The sequence below is a fragment of the Hyalella azteca genome, unplaced genomic scaffold (genome assembly GCF_000764305.2).
Source record: "Hyalella azteca isolate HAZT.00-mixed unplaced genomic scaffold, Hazt_2.0.2 contig11774, whole genome shotgun sequence".
In the NCBI taxonomy this organism is placed as follows: domain Eukaryota; kingdom Metazoa; phylum Arthropoda; class Malacostraca; order Amphipoda; family Hyalellidae; genus Hyalella; species Hyalella azteca.
In genome coordinates this window covers 130701-148140 of record NW_025941759.1, presented here as the reverse complement: position 1 = coordinate 148140, position 17440 = coordinate 130701, and the positions used below count along the sequence as shown (strand labels likewise).

Below are 17440 nucleotides of genomic sequence, written 5' to 3'. Positions count from 1 at the left end.
AAACAAATGATAATTCTTCAACTGTAAGATTAATGTACATCTTGATTTATCTCGAAGCACCAGCCTTCTCAGACATAGGTGCTTTATTCAGATACATTACCAATTTTTCCACAGGTAACTCTTATCTCAGCAAAGATGCAATCATAAATGGCCAGCCCATGTTTCTGCAATGCTGTTCAGTTGCTGTAATGGTTAAAGTAGATGAGCCACACAGTGAAAGAAGATGGTGGAAAAATAGATTATATTTTCAAAAATGTTGCTAGAATTTGCAAGGCCACCTCACCATGCACTTTTCAACCACACACCACATACATCAAGAATATCATTGTTTGACTCCGGTGAAGGCTCCTGGACCTGGGGCATCAATTAATTACTTGATTAGGATGAGGTGCATCACCAATGGAGGTGTTGGTGCTCCTTTTCTGTGCTCTTCTGTTTGCACAGAGTTTGGGTTGAGCACGTAGATAGCTTGTTGGATATTGGTGGATAGGATGGCATTGAGTATGGGGGCTGCATTTATGAGAGAGAGGGAGAGTAAGGTATAGGGCTGAGAGAAAGTTACATGCAGTAATTTGCTTGGTTTGCATTGGCTCTTCTTGTAGTTTATTGGGAGTTTGAGGAGAGGTCAAGATGAGCAAGTGCTTCTACAACAATGAAGTCAGCATATAAGGATTGTCCTATCTTATGAAAACACTCCATTTTTTCAGTGATTTGTGTTGTTAAGCATAAGTGTATCATGTTGGCAGTAAGTTGGTTAGTGGTTGCAGAAAATCTGCAGTGTGTTTTGTTGGTGTGCAGGGGTTAAACAGAGCATGCTTTGTAGGCAGGTGATAAGGTAATTGGGCAGTTTGAAGTAACAGCCGAGTGTTGGGTGTTCAAGGAAAATAGTGGAAGCAGGGTGCGTACCAATATTAAGAAATAAATTTCCAGGACTCTCCATGATCATCAGTATAATTTTCCAGGACTTGTATCCGACAGGTTTAGCATGACTGAAAGAGTAACCGTGCATATTCTATCATCTCCTAAAGTTGATAACTAGCAAACGTGCAAGTGCATAGAGCAGGCAGACACAAAGAATCAAAAATTACACAAAACTGGAAATCAAGCCCACACTTTTATTATTATGAATTCAATAGTGTCAAATCACAACCAATATCAAGTAATGCACACAATATTGCACATGATAATGTCAATACAGTTCAGAACACAATTCAACACCACTACCCTGATATTCAACTGGCAGCTATTTCATCAACTTTTTCTTTAATGTTCAGTTCAAGAGTGTCTGGCTCCTGTTGCTTTGTTTTCAAAGATTGCCTCATGACATTGAACTTTGCGATGACTTTCGAATCCCCCTTTCTCTCCATTGTTTCTGCATATTCATCTGCTGCTTGCTCAAGCACCTTAATGCCCTCCTCCGTATGCCTTTTCTTCCTCTTCAGTTCATCTAGCTCATCCAACAGAGCCTTCCTCTTCTGGGTTTTCTGAGCCTTCGTATTCTGCTCTTTCTCTACTGCCAAATAATTATTGTAGGCTGTTTTGGCACTACCAGCTGCAAGCAGCATCTTCTTGGTGATGGTCATCTTGTCCAGGCCACCAACATGGATGCAGGAGGATGTTGGCCTAGCAATGAGGATGCAGGTGCACCAGTGCTGAAGCTGCACATGCACCAGCAATATCTCAGGCACACACACACATGTGAATGACTTACAGTCTCCTTCCCATGGGTAACAGACAAAAGTTCAAGCGGTCGGAGTTGGCGTACATGGAGATGGCTGTGCTTGAGGCCAGAAATTTGGTCCTTTCATTCTCATAATTTTCCAAAATTGATTCGAGTTCACAATTGTACATTTGAAAACTGCATTTGATAGAAAACAATCTATATTAATCATTATTGCCTGGTAAAATAATCACAGCGTATGTAAAATAGAAAACTCCTAAAAAATACTTAACAAAATTAAGGGCAGATATCATTTGCACCCAAGATTGTAGCATGACACAACAACCCGTGGCAATTAGAGTTAACACACGCAGCACAGAAAATACTTCATTTTTCTATTTATTTACAAATTCCAGTATTTTCCATAATCTGAAATTAAATTCCAGTACTTTTTAGGCCTGGAAAATTAAAAATTAAATTTCAGGAGTTCAGGACATTCCAGATTTTCCATAATTGGTACACACCCTGTGGAAGGAGAAAAGAAGGGGGGGGAGGGCTGGCATTGGAAGTAGTGCCTGTTGAAATGCTGTCACTTTTGTGACAACTGACGACCCTCCATCATTGATTTGGGATGGGAATCATGGGAGGAATCTGTCCAATGCCCAACAGTCTAATGGTCCAATTCTTCTGGGTGAAATTTTATTTTTAGCACAAGCTAAAACTGACACAAATATTTGATAAAGTAAGTAAACACTGATTGAAAATTAAAAACTGATCTTTAAACTTTAAAGACAGCAGGTTTTTGTCCCTCAGTACCTAGCTAGTTTAGTAGTTAGCACAACCAGAATGATTCTGGTTGTGCTGTGTTCTGGTTCATCATTCTTGTTGTGCACAACCAGAATGATGAGTTCGCTGTGAGTCTGTCTGTCTGTGACTGGTTGAACCAGTCTAAGCGAACTTTTGATTTAAACTACCCAGTTATCGCCTCCCGGGGCATAAATGTATACCTACCTACCAGGCTACCTACCGTAACCTGCGACCTACGTAGCTCCCTGCCTTCGCCCATCTCCCCCTCTTCCAGTGCCGGCCCCCCGCCCACCACCAGAGCCTCCCCCCCGGCGAGCGTGACGGTCGCAAACTCGCAATGAAGAACAACAACAACCTACGTAGCTCAACAGGTTGGCTACATCGTACATGTGCCAGGGCCGCACGCATATTTCTTTCAAGGGAGTGTAGCCGTGCACCACCAATTTTGCACACCCTGAATAGAACGCCAAGCATACCTAATTTCCGCAAGTTTAATGATCGTCCTTTTTCGTCCAGCACTGAGCGTTACATCAAATCAACACTTCAGTCTTCATACCATGACTTTAGCAGTTTAGAGCCTTGAACCAAAACCAGCGGACAACGGACTGCCATTAATCAGCCTACCTACCCATTATTATTATGTTTTGATGATATTCACGTTATTTCTGCTCCCCCGACAGTAATGATGTACCCACCATCGTCAAGCTAATACGACTTTTAGGTAGCTAGTTGTTGTTGTGGCCGGCTTCAGCCTACCTAGCTCGCCAGCGGAACTGCATGAAATGGGTGCGCAGCCGGCAGCCGTAAACCAGCAAATTAACTCTCAAATTAGCCCTGGAGCCATCATCAACCATCTAAATGCTATAGATATTGTCATCCTGGCACCTAGGCAACTGTAGTGAATTGACCTACCTCCTGACATGCATCCCCATAAAATGAGGAATAATGCCATGCAACGTTTAAGCTCACAGCATCGGTGTTTAGGTTTCAGATAGCTTAGTCCTGTTCCAAGACATTTCTTCCTGCGACGGGTGACTTCCGTGACTTCGTTAAAATAATTACGTAGCTTTTAGCTCACAGCATCTGTGGTTAGGTTTCAGATAGCATTGTTCTGTTCTAAAATTTATCGCCCATCAACAAGCTGCCGTACGACCGTTCACCGTTGGCTAATTCGATGCAAAGATGGCAGGCCACACTAAAAATATCAAAGAGGAAACATTGCACATCTCAATTTCGAGAAAATGCATGTTCAACACACATTTATTGCGAGGGAAGGTTTTAGATATTAATTCGGCTATGAATCTTAGGCACTACATATGCTTATTTACCCACCGAATATACTGTACAATGCTGACTTCAATTTTCATCCTAATTTTTCATAATGCTTCACTTCCAATATCACTTGATCAATTAAATATTCGGTAAAACTTTAGATTAAGTGCATCCTCAAAGGCTCAAATTCTTAAAAAAAAATCGGGCAAAAATCGGCGAAAAAATCTAACCTAACCTAAACTAACCGTGGTTGCAATGTCGTGGTTGCAAGAGTATATGGGTCACCGAGGCTAAGTTAAAAACGCTATAAATCCACGGATATTGGGGCCAAGATGTAACTTGCATTTCATCTAAGAAATTATATAAAAATCGGCTTATATATTCTTTATTCACACAGGAGCATACAAAAAAATTCATAACAAGAAAATGGCAAAAATTTGGAGAAAAAAATACGAAATGCTTCGATGCGAATGCCCATATAAGCTAAAAAGCTTCACAGGCGACATTAGCGATATTACAGTCGAAAAACAATAACATATAATGACGATGGGATAAGACAAAAGGGAACTGAAAATGACTAAATTGAAAACATCCTGATAAAAACTAACCTTTAGTAAAACTGATATAAGAATAACTAGCATGGCGAATAAAAATGATATTCAACAACGGCAATAACAACCCTACCTAAAATAATTAAATACAACTAAGACGAAAAGTCGAAACAATGTTGTCTTACACCATATTATTTTTCAAAAATATTATTGAGAAAAGACAAATCCCAAAAATCTTACGAAACTAATCAGAGTCAAATTAATAACGAGTAAGAATAAAATCGCGGAATTTAGTCTTCAAACTGAATTTAGAACACTCAATTTAAAATCATCAGGTAATTCATTAAAATATTTCACACAATTAAAAACCTGTCTCTTATACACATCTAGATGTGTATAAGAGACAGNGGTGACATTTCAAACCATTAACAATCAAATGTTGGCCAGGGAGTGAGTGGGCGGGCAGTGGCAGCAAGTGTCTTGCATAGAATGCCTATGTGTAGCTCATTCACATCTAGAATGTGACTGTTCATACAAACTCCACATTCTCATTATTTGCCAAATTGCCAACATGTCATTATAAGTTGTAGCGTGCTGTGTTGCAGACCATTTATGGTATTGCTTTAGATTAAGTGCATCCAAAAAAGGGTATTTTTTGTTTAATTATATGTTTTTTGGGGTGTAGATAAAGAATCTGAAATCCGTTTTTGGCGGTCGGCATCGGAAAACTTATTTTTATATATGCCGATTTTTATATATTTTGTACGATAAAATGCAAGTTAAATCTTGGCCCCGATATCCGTGGACTTATAGCGTTTTTAACTCCGCCTCGGTGACCCATATACTCTTGCAACCACGGCGTTGCAGGCAACCACGACATTGCAGCCACGGTTAGGTTAGGTTAGGTTAGGTTTTTCACCAATTTTGCCGATTTTTGCCCGATATTTTTTTGACGAATTAGAGCGTCGGGGAAAAAAATCGGTTTTCCGATGCCGACCGCCAAAAACGGATTTCAGATTCTTTATCTACACCCCAAAAAACATATAATTAAACAAAAAAACACCCTTTTTTGGATGCACTTAATCTAAAGTAATACCAAATATTCTGACTGCTGAATAATTAAGCACGTTAGAACCTAAAATTATGTTTAAATAATTTTCACTCATGGTTGAATTAATACAACCATGATTTTCACTCCCCTTAGAAACTGGAATGTTTGAATTGCGAGTGCCAACGGGGACATCCATGGGAATGACGGGTTAAAGATAATTACCTCCCGCGCAAGCAATTTCACACCTCTTGGCATAGTGAAGAATGCTTAGAATATCATATTTGTTTCTTTCTTTCATCAAGGTACAGTAGATAATTCAGAATTCAATAAAAACTCTTCTTCATGTACTTATGGGCAGGGTGGACCAGTAGTTACAGTTCACAGAGTACGAAGATTGGAGCAGAGAGGTGCGGGTTCGATCCCAGCTCTAGCTGTGAGCCAGTTTCTGGTCAGAATCGGCAAGGGGCCCGGGTGGTTATAAGCGCAGCAGAATTGGAGCAATGAGTTGCGCGTTCGAGACCGCAACAAGCTCTGAATATTCTGCGACATTAAAGAATCTGCGACAGGCCTACGGCCTATATAACGCTGAAACAGCTATTATTATTATGTAGTGGGTGGGTGGAGTACTAGATGAATAATTCTAGTGGACTGACGCGTATGTGCAATTTATAATATTAAGATTTATGTTTTCAGTGCATCGTTTTTTTCTTTTTTTCAAAAACCGTCCACAATGCTCTGCTGTCTCGGAGCAAGAATACTTAGTTTTTTGTCTCATTTTCACTCAGAACGTTGCAGCAAATGTCGAATGACGCGTGAGCTCAGGGTCATTCAGATTCTTAAGGAAACATATACATTTTGTGTTAGCGTTATTTATTTAGGTGTCAGTATGAATTTTCACATGTATAATGAGCCTTTAAGGCTTAGTCTACTATATTGTGGAATTAAATAGTAGTTTTCGACCAGGTTCGGTTGAGATTAATGTGAGTCGTTCTTGTGTAACCGAGTTGTATTTTTTTTCTTTCTAATCAGACTTGTTTAAACTGTAACGACCTTTTATGAGAGTATTTATAGACTCATGTCATTAAGGTACTACTACCCACAACTTAAAAATGAAGCAGACGAAAAATTTTTGACAACGCATGAAGAAATGTGTCGCTAATAAATTGCTTCGTTGTTATTTAAGGTGAAGATCGGTTTCTATTTGAAAAACGTATGGGTGGAAAACGTGCTAAAACTTGGCGTTTAGCATGCTAATTAAAAACGTAGCGGGCAAAAAAATGGTTAACGCTTGCAGGAACGTAGTGTGAATGAATATGTTTGTTGTAAATTGAGTCAAGATATATTTTAATTTTACAAACTCGTGCGCAGAAAACTTATAAAAAAAGTAGCACTAAGCGCGCTTATCAAAATCGAAGCAGAAAAAAATTCTGACAGCACTTTTTCGGACGTAAAATCAGTAAATGACTTTGTCGTTAATTTAGTCAAGATCTGTTTCGACTTGAGAAACTCTTGCGTGGTTACCTGCTATGGAACTTCATTTTACAAATTTATTCCTAAAGTGTCTATGTAGTGAAAAGGGGTGCGTCGTCACGTCGTTCGATGGCCAAGCAAGAGAGTTGGTCGGAAGTCTTGTGTAAGGCAATAGACCTACAGGGAGCTGCAAATACAGAATAATTCTCTATAAAAGTTTGTAGGGTTTTCTTCCAAAGCAAGAGTTCTTCATCGGTGGAGAGCCGATCACAAACTACAAAAACATTGAGAACTTGTTTTGCTTTACCAGCACGAACCTAGGTCGTTTAGCACAAATACCTTCGTAAACAGACCGTCATCCGTCAATGTCGAACTTATGTCACATAACTGCCGTTTGCTCAGACTCGGTCCGGCACAGCATGGGCGTTGGACGTTTCTTGCAAGCAGGAGCGATTGTTTCGATCGTTTGGACATGCCTGGTCCTTTATTACTTTGAGGCTGCACTGGTGCAACCGTTGGGGAAAGAATGATCACCCGCATCTGGCTTCCCGACCACGGCGATTTCTGCCTGGGTTAGGATAGAAAAGAAGACTCCTATGTCATCTCCGGAGGCCGACATGTTTGTTTCGAGATATTTAGCCATTCAATTTGAAAATGGGTACTTGATGCGACGTTGTTTTAAGCATGGAATCCTCCACGTTCGAGTTCATCATGCAGCACCTGAAGCAGTTACGCTTGTAGTATTGCATCGCATGGTATTAATTATTTACATAACATAACATAGTGATCTCGGCGCTGCAGTGTAGGCCTGATGTGGCCTGTCGCCGATTCTTTTTTTTTTCTTTTCGTGCCTTGTTCACATAAGATCGAAATCGTGTCATTTGACCGTATTTTTCATGACTGACGAAAGTTTGAAATAGCTACTCGACTTCCACCGGGTTCGATATCGTGCTAGGCATTTCAAATCAGAACATATATTTTTCCATAGCTTTATCTAGTCTGTTCTTGAACGCGTTCATACTTGGAGCGCCAACGCTGTCATCGGATCCAACGATACGGATCCAATGAGCCGTGTATAACAACTGCATTGTATCTTGGATGATACGGGTATCGATGTCTGAAAAACAATGTATGAGTGCTAACCTTTGTACGTGTTACGTTTGCTAGTCGTATGACTTCTAAGTCCAAGCTAGCTAAGGAGGAAGATGGGCAGAGACGAGACTATAGGTTTGGGGAACTGTATTTGGTGGAATCTGGTATACACTGAAGTATAAAGGCTTGCTGGCCTTACATGACCTACTGTTGACAGCATAGTAGTTCTACTCTAATTTGATCAATACGTAAATACGTAACAGTGGAGTTAGTATTTCCTTTAAACTAAAAATGGACGATTTATGATATGAATGAAAAAAAAAAACAGCAGGTGATTATTTTTCATTAATTGATAATAAATTTTTGGTCAGACACTTGCAGTGGTAACGAGCCCACTCGTTGATGACTGAAGAATCATGGGCGATGGTACTGGTATATAATATGGGTATAACAAGTGTTGAGCGATGGTACTGGTATAATGCATTTCATTGAGGTCATTGTGATCTCAAATGACCTCACACGGTTTTGTCAGTTGTTAGATGGCATCTAAATAAATAATTCTGTAAATATTAATATTCAGTTCATTTTTTTCGTTAAAAACCCTCATTGTGTCCAGAATATTGCGATCATGTGAGGGGTGAAAGCTATTACACCGGCAAAAGTATATGTGCGGGAATGCGGCTGTACATTGTAGTACCAATTATTTGGTCGTATATATGTTTTTCTTCAAATTACTGACAATGTGATCCGAGAACGGAATTTCCGTTTACAGATTTATACACGCTAGACAGCTGCTTGGAGACGACGCGATCACAATAGTAATGACGCGTGGCGTACTGAGCATTGTGCGCTACACGATAAACATGTGACATGAATTGAATCATCGCCTTCCATACCGCCACCAGATGTCAGGAACGTTACTTGCGAGCACAACTTGATAAGTAACTTTAGTTAAACAATTGTTGTCCCAATTTCATTGTTCAGTTCAAAGGACATGCTAGTTTAATTACGTTTCGCACTCTTTCATTATTATTTTTAAAAGACAGTAATGTAATATAACATATTGAAGCTTCACCAGTGTTAACTCAGTTATATTCGTTTTTTAACTATCCAGTTCGGTGTGGTAGCATCAAATATGGGCCTGCTTCGCACGGAAATGGGTAAGCATCACTTTTCCGACATTGCGTACTCCGTTGCATGCGATGACCAATGTTTAGATGACTGAGGTTGTGCAAGTTTGCTTGCGAAATAAATGAGACCCGTCTTGCAAATATGCGCACTTAGTTGAGGAAAGTTTCATTTTTGTAAGAGGAAGAGCTGAAATTTGCTTTGTATATATTGAATTTTGCAACAGAATTGCATTAAAATCTCTTCAAAGTTCAAATGCATAATTTTTTTCTATAAAGTGTTACCAGGATTTATTTTTTACCAACGTAGCCTACTAAGCAATAGCTAGCTAGGTTCCTAGGTAGCTAGTGGTTGCTGTACTCATCTCAAATCTCTTGCAATTGTCTGTACTCAGTAGCAGTCTATGTAAGTTATAACTTAAGTATGTTATTGTAATACTTTAATTTTGTAGAATTTGCACATAAATAAATTGACTAGGTAGTTTTTTTCAAATTAAGTTATAAAATTAAAATAAATTTTGTTTGATGATTGCTTAATTTGAATGGTTAAACAAAGAAATTTAGTGAGGATGTTTTATTCTGAGAATTTCTGTTAATAACAATATAAATTTAGTCTTGTATATACATTATTGATTTTTCTATCATAGAATTATTATGCATAATCAATATATAACACTTTAATACAAAATTACAGGAGTCACCTAAGCCCTAAAGAATACCGATTAAAAGGTAAAGAGGAGAAAAAATATCTTGAAAGAATAACTGAGAAAGAAAGGCAAGGGATAACTGTTGATTAAAATCTTGGAAAGTTGGAATCTGCTCATTGTTTGTATTTGTGCTACTTTACTATTTTATCAATCTGCTATTTATCAAAAACCAAATTTAATTGTTTTTTGAAAAATAATGATAGTATTGTTCCCACTTCCCAGTCCAGGTAGAAAGAATAGCCAATAGGGCCAATGCATTACAGCTGCAGCCTGCACTTAAGGCAGCCTGGCATGAAGTATTAAGGGTTCAGCCGTTCAAGTTGGCTCAGGGGCCAGGCATGACGTTACATGGTTACAGCCACTTACAGGGCATGATGTTAACCGGTTACAGGCATAGTGGCAAACAGGCAAAGTAGAGAGTTTTTAGACTCTCCCTCAAGTTCATTTTTGAGTCCCATAAGTCATGATAAGTGGACCAGTAAATTATCATGGATACCATCATACCAGCATTATCATACATGAGATGTTGGTTTAAATTTTGAGTAAATAAGGAAATTATAAATGAACTGATACTAGAAATTCTCTGGTTTGTCACTATGGTTACAGGGCATGACGTTACTGTGTTACATGGTTACAGGGCATGACGTTACATGGTTAAAACTTATAATGACACAGAAAGATAAGAAAATGAAGTTGTATGTGTCTTCAGGAAGTTAATACTGCAGAAAATAAGAAAAAACTAGTCAAGATTAAATTGCATGCCAATCATGTCTCTCAAGACAAATTTACCATGTCTATTGTCATGATATAGATTCACTATGATGCAGCAACTAACCTGAGGTTTTTGGTGCCCAGTGTATTTACTTTCTTTTTGATTAATTTGGAAATTTAGAGAAAATCTATATGGAAGCTCATAACATAAGTCTGATTGAACCAGCCACTGCTCTGAACTGCATTGCGTGCTAGAACTAAATTATTTCATATTCCCAGTAGTATCATGGAAGAATATTTAGAGGTGAAATTTCAAAAATTATTGATGAGAAATTTAGAATTTTGGTTAGAAATTTAGAAGACTTGGTTGGGCATGGATTTAGAAATTATTGGTGAGAAATTAGAATTGAGCTGTTAAGAAATTTAGAATTTCTCACAGATGTATATTTTTGTTTATTTTGCATTGAGAATTTATTTTATCTCTTTAATAAATATTTTTCCTGCAATTGATAATTATCTCCGTGAGCAGCTAGTGAGAAGGAAGCTATGATGGCCTCTCCTTATGGCGCAGCTGGGGATGCTGCTGGTGTTTACCTCAGCCCTCAGGATCATTATGAGAAGACTACTCTTCTACTGGCAAGATCCAAACTCAAGGCCTCATCACGAACATCTGCACTGCTATCAGGATTTGCAATGGTAGTGTGAATGTTGCTGAATAAATCTTTTTTAATGTTTCTGACTTCAAAGTATGTTTAACTAGACATAATTCAATAAGATTATTTGTGCTTTGAATATAGTGAAATTGTATATAAATTGTGTTGATAAATAACGATCAAATATTCTTGTGAACATTGTATCTGAAAATACTGTACCTGGTATTATTGTAGACAGGGTGGTTATTTTAGTATACATTTAATCGCAAACCAAATCTGTTATTCAATGTTTCATTTATTTTATAGTTTATAATTTTATATGAAGAACCTAACATTACCATCCCATTGCACCAGCAACAGTATAATTTCCAGTATCAAGTAAAGTTAACATATGATTCCCTTCAGGTAGCAATGGTTGAGATGGACCTGAAAAATGGCCTACCACCTGGCCTGCTGATAGCATTTAGTGTATGCACTGTGGTGCTGGTATCTGTTCATCTTCTTGCTTTGATGATCTCCACGTGCCTGCTGCCTCACGTAGAGGTGGCAGCGGGCCACACTCTGGACAACACTGCAACTGGGCCCCTCTTGCCACAATATGCACCAGAGAAAAACAAGGAAGGCCTTTATCAGCCTCATCTTCATATGAGGAAGTAATTACACTACTTTTAAGGATTAAATTATGATGATCGCCTTCTGATGAGAAAGATGCTGATCTTAGACGCTAAAATTTTGATTGTAAGAAGTAGTCAAGATTTTAATAGTTTTTTCCAGAAAGTTTATGAATAACAGTTTAGCTAAGATGATATGACTATTTCATTTTTAAAGTAAATAAGTCATTAGTCAAACGTGAAAATTAAGAAGATTTAAAATCCTTAAAATGACAACATTCTTGTTTTAATGACATTTAAAAGCAGTTGAAGTATCATTTCTCTTGCTTAGTTTCAATTTTTGCAGATCATTTCCATGTTGTACAAAGCTGATTTTATTCAATCATATCCTTTTTCATGTCTTATTTGTTGCTCATGTGCCCTCGTACGTGACATACCCCCAAAGTTTTCTACCAGACGTCACAATAATGTATTCATAAATCAATAATATATTTAAATTTTATAACAGATACATTGAGTTGGCGTGGATGTGCTCTACTGTGTTCGGCATCATGCTGTTCCTGATGGAGATCGGCCTGATCGTGTGGGTTCAGTTCTACCCGGTATCGCGAGTGTCTGCGTACGTCGCGACCTGTGTCTTGGTACCTATAATCCTGCTCTTCCTGGTAGTGATCTACAAGTTCTACCAGCGTGTGATCAACAGCCGCCTTAATTTGTTCGATCACATGCTCTCTCAGTCCAGTCATGGGTTTACTGAAGGTGAAGAGCATTCTGTTGCAAGTATGCAGACAGATGATGGTGGTGAGACTCGAGTCGTGAACGGCATGCATATTGTCTGAAGGCATTCATGAATTATTATAAAGATTTTTCTCACAAGATTCTTACTCTTGTGGCAACCACGGGCCTGGCATGGCTAAGATTTTAGTTGAAGAGATTGGTGACTGACATAACGCAGCCATAATTTAAGTAATAAAGCTAAATTAAGTTAGCTGGAAATAGAATAAACAAGTGACAAGATCCTCACTGAATTAAATTTCGCCATCCAGGGAAAAATATCGCCAATGTTAGCAAAAAAAATTATCTAATTGTTGAAGATATGTCTGATCCAATACTGCTCAGAATTGTAGGCAGAAGTTTAGATGCAAAATTTTTTTCTAGTAGTAGAAACAATATTTTAAACTTCAATAAAATAAATTATTCTGGTTGTGAATCAAATGTGCCCAGTGAGACATTTTTTTATGGTATGGGTTTTTTTATAAATTAATTTTCTATTGTTGGCCATTCATTTTTGTTCAGATTGTTGGCTTGGAAGACACTTGTTATGTATATAGTGAGAAGACTAATTTATTTAAGTTTCTTACTTCTACTGCATTATGAACGTTGCCATTTTTTTCATTAAAAGTAATATGAAATATCTAATATCCGTCATGATCTAATATCCGTCATGATCTAATATTAAGGTAGGTAATATTCCAAATAAATTAAGGTGATTGAGAAGCATGATATGGATACCTACCTATGCAAGTAACTTGGTGGTACGAGCATGTAAATATATCTACGTATCAGTTATGTCTACTGACTTTAAAGCAAGTCATTATTATTCTTCATCATTTAAATATCTAGATTCTGATTGCTGAACTCGTATCTGGTATACGGCATGCGTGGAATATCAAGTTATTAGTTGAGATGCTCAAGCTTGGCGCCGTCGTCCATTAAAATTTTTATTTTGAAACCTTAGGCCCATTTGAATGAAAATCTTTAAAAATCTTAGCAACCAACTAGGGATTGCCTCCGTTAAGTATGAGGCAGGAGGTTTTAATGATGCTCATCAGAGTGTGGTTGAAACTATTGATTTCTTTTATCTTACTTTAAACGTTATGATCGTTGTATAATTTATTACAAACCTTAACATTAGGTAGCATTTAGGCAAGACAACCATTGCAATATTTCATCACAGCGACATAGCAGCGCACGTTTCTGTTAGGCCTGATTGTGTTCCAATTATATTTACAATAACATTGACCAAAACGTCATTTTGAACAACATAGAACTGGTCAAATACCAAGATCCGCCTGTATCTGCTGAGTTCCTTTATAGCTTAAGCATTTGGTCAACAATATTTACATAATTTCCAATGACGTCTTGGGGCAACCAGAAAGAAATAGAAAATGATTTCAGAAGAGAAAATGTACAACCTAAACAAAGCTTCTAGTCGCGGCAGTGTTTTCAATTTATCATCTCACACGCAGTAAACTGCCTATACTCTGATCAATTAGTCAATATTTTGTGTGGTCCTTTCTTGTTATGCATGGTAAATTTTGTTACTTTATTGACGTGGTTGGGTTTATGGTACGCTGTTGAGATATATACCTATTGTACGTGTCATGCAATGTGCTCTACGTATCCTTTTACTTTTACGTCCGATGTTCATGTTAACGTAGCTGTCATTTTTACAATTTATGCTCTGCTTTCCCCATGTGTTGTAAAAATCCATATAATTTCTGATTATGGTTCCATCGAAAAATTTATTCATATGCCATATTCTTCTCAGGAGTAACACAACATTATTTGATCCTAATTATATGGTCCCAATAAGCGCGTGCTTTTGCATGCTTGTTTTCATATTAAACGCTCATTGGTCTGCGGGGCATAGGTGATTAGCCTTAATTTTTCCCTTGGCCGCGACTCATGGCTTGCAGATTGCATTTTGATGTTAAAATCTATGCATTAATGTAAGGGAACTTTGTTAATCTTGCTAATAAATAAATAAGCCAATATCAATGTAGTGTCTTCGATTTTTATAATAGTAAGAATGCGTCAGTTATTGACTGATAATTTTATATTATAATTATCTGTATAGAATGAAATTATATTGGCGTATTTCAATCCCGACTAGTGATTATAGGAGTATATATACATTTGTACGATCAAATACAGAACTGATTTATATCGATAAGTAGGTATTGATTCTGAATACGTCGTCCATTACTTAAAATAATATTGCATCGATAAAATACATTTGTATGTTTCTTAATTGTCTTCTGAAATGGTATTGTGAAATATTTGTAAGTATTTGAAATCTGTAAATTTGTACACTTAGTATTATACTTTCTACAAATTGTTTTCCATCGAGTGGTAATACTATCACGGACTAGTCTTAGTTGTAGCTACGACTAAGCTTATCGGGTATGAATGGATTCATTCTACGGTTTTCATTTCCTGTCAATATCCTAAACCTAAACATGCTTCTTAAATTTTGCGTAATTCGTGATACTGTGAATGTAAATTTTAAGGTGGGTATGAGGTTATCGAGTAAAAATAATAACGCACATTTTTTAGGCGAGTTGAGTGCTTATATATTTAATATATATCGGAACTAATGTGATCATTGTATGAACTAATATCGGAACTAATATGATCATTTTATACGGATTTATATTTATATAATTTGACGTAACGATTGCCTTCCTTGCTGGAAGTTGATGTCTTCAGTTTGTATCTACCGATTTCCCAGACGTTTGTGTTGATTAATTGAGTCCTTGTACTAACGATGTCCGCCAGCTACGGACACTTGTACTAACGATGTCCGCCAGCTACGGACACTTGTACTAACGATGTCCGCCAGCTACGGACACTTGCACTAACGATGTCCGCCAGCTACGGACACTTGTACTAACGATGTCCGCCAGCTACGGACACTTGCCCTAACGATGTCCGCGTGTCAGTGTAGTGAATTTAGCTTGTCGTCCATCGGTAATATGAAACTTGCGATCATCTGTTATTTGGCCCGAGCCCATGTAACTAGGACGTTCTCACGTCATAATGTGCGTCTGTTAATGAGCCTGACCTGTATTAACTCCTAAAGCTGTCTTTGTTCCATTTCCTTTCTACAAATTTTCATTTGCATAGCGACTTTTTAAGACCTCTAACCTCTCGCCTACAATTAAATTCATCCATCGCTTAGCGCCGTGTGAAATTTAGCTGAATATTCCGTGGCTGAACTTCGCATTAGATATGCTTTTAGTAAGGCAATAAGCGCCTTTCGGCAATATGTATTGTAAATATTCCATTAATAGCGTAAGTTATTTCTCCAGCGATGGAATGCCAAATCGATAATTATGCTTCCAAATGTGTTCACTTATTCGAGAAACCTAAAAGTTTGATTTGGAAAGTATTCTTTTCACCACTAAATATAGTCTAAATTTTCAGCAATGGAAAATGTAATTGGATACTAATTGAATCGTGAAGTTATTCCGCATATTATGTCTGTGAGCGAATATATTTCTATAGTAATCCTGATAAGTGTCAAAAACTCTGGCAAGAGTTGAACTTGCCGGACGAGCATATCAGTGATTAAATCACGAGACTTTAAACTCAATTTTTAGCTAACTAACTCCAGCCAGAAATGAAAATACACATTTGAAATCTAGTAACTTTAATGCGTCGCGAAAGATTTATTGATTCTCTTCGTCATGCCTTCCTATGCAAGTCGTCTGTATTTATCTCGTGAGTTGATTTATTTATTAAAGACAAAACGTTTATTATTTGTTTCATTCATATTCCTACCTTACTGCATATTCACTGGATGCGTTCCGCGTTCGTTCTATATAATTCTGTATCACCAGATACCATAAATCATTTACGGCATTACATTGAGTTCATACGACAGTTATAGGTAGAAGTAGAGAACCACATTTTAATATGAAACTTGCGATCATCTGTTATTTGGCCCGAGCCCGTGTAATTAGGACGTTCTCACGTCGTAAAGTGGGGCTGTTTGTGAGCCTGGGGCCGTATTATCAAAACTTCGTAAGTACGCAAAATCGACTTACGAGTGGCGTTGCTATGACAACGTAATACTAGCGGTGGTATTATAAAAACATTTGCGCGGGAAAAAAATTTAGGCTTTTAGCTAAGACTTGCGAACGAACGTTTTGATATTGCCAAAATTAGGGTGTATTTACCTACCACAGAACTTTTTTGTCGTAAGTACAAAGAGTTACGAAGTTTTGATAATCCGGCCCCTGACCTTCATGAACTGCTAAAGCTCTTGTTGTTCCATTTCCTTTCTAAAAATTTTAGTTTGTATGGCGACTTTTATACGCATTTAACCTCTCGCCTACAATGGAATTTATCCACCGCTTAGCGCCATGTGAAGTTCAGTTTGATTTTCCATTGCTGATCTTCGCACTAGGTAAGCGTTTAATAGGGCAATAAAGACAATAAGCGTCTTTCGGCAATACGTATTGTAAATATTCCTTTAAAATTGTAAGCTTTTTTTCAAGTAATTAAATGCCAAATCGATGGTTATGCTTCCAAACGTGTTCACTTATTCGAGAAACTTGAAAGTTTGAGTTGGAAAGCATTATTTTCACCGCTAAATATAGTCTAAATTTTCAGCAATGGAAAATGTAATTGGATACTAATTGAATCGTGTAGTTATTCCGTATATTATGTCTGTGAGCGAATATAATTCTATAGTAATCCTGATAAGTGCCAAAAAACTTCGGCAAGAGTTGAACTTGCCGGACGAGCATATCAATGATTAAATCACGAGACTTTAAACTCAATTTTTAGCTAAGTAACTCCAGCCAGAAATAAAAATTCCCATTTGAAATCTAGTAACTTTTAAAGCGTCGCGAAAGATTTAATGATTCTCTTCGCCATGCTTTCCTATGCAAGTCGCCTGTATTTATCTCGAGAGTTGATTTATTCATTAAAGACAAAA

The 17440-nt window shown here is 37.5% G+C and overlaps 1 protein-coding gene across 2 annotated transcripts; it reads left to right on the top strand.

Annotated features, from left to right (window-relative positions):
- Positions 1-8803: 8803 nt before the first annotated feature.
- LOC108680339 (calcium release-activated calcium channel protein 1) lies at positions 8804-16253 on the top strand. Of its 2 annotated transcripts, none has more exons than XM_018169139.2 (4): positions 8804-9063; positions 10978-11144; positions 11507-11754; positions 12221-16253. In XM_018169139.2, exons 1-4 carry the CDS (start codon positions 9039-9041, stop codon positions 12549-12551), a joined length of 771 nt encoding a protein of 256 aa, XP_018024628.1. In that variant the 5' UTR covers positions 8804-9038; the 3' UTR covers positions 12552-16253. The 2 variants fall into 2 exon arrangements, with proteins under 2 accessions (XP_018024628.1, XP_018024629.1); XM_018169140.2 differs by lacking the exon at positions 8804-9063 and adding an exon at positions 9305-9436.
- The last annotated feature ends 1187 nt before the right edge of the window (positions 16254-17440 follow it).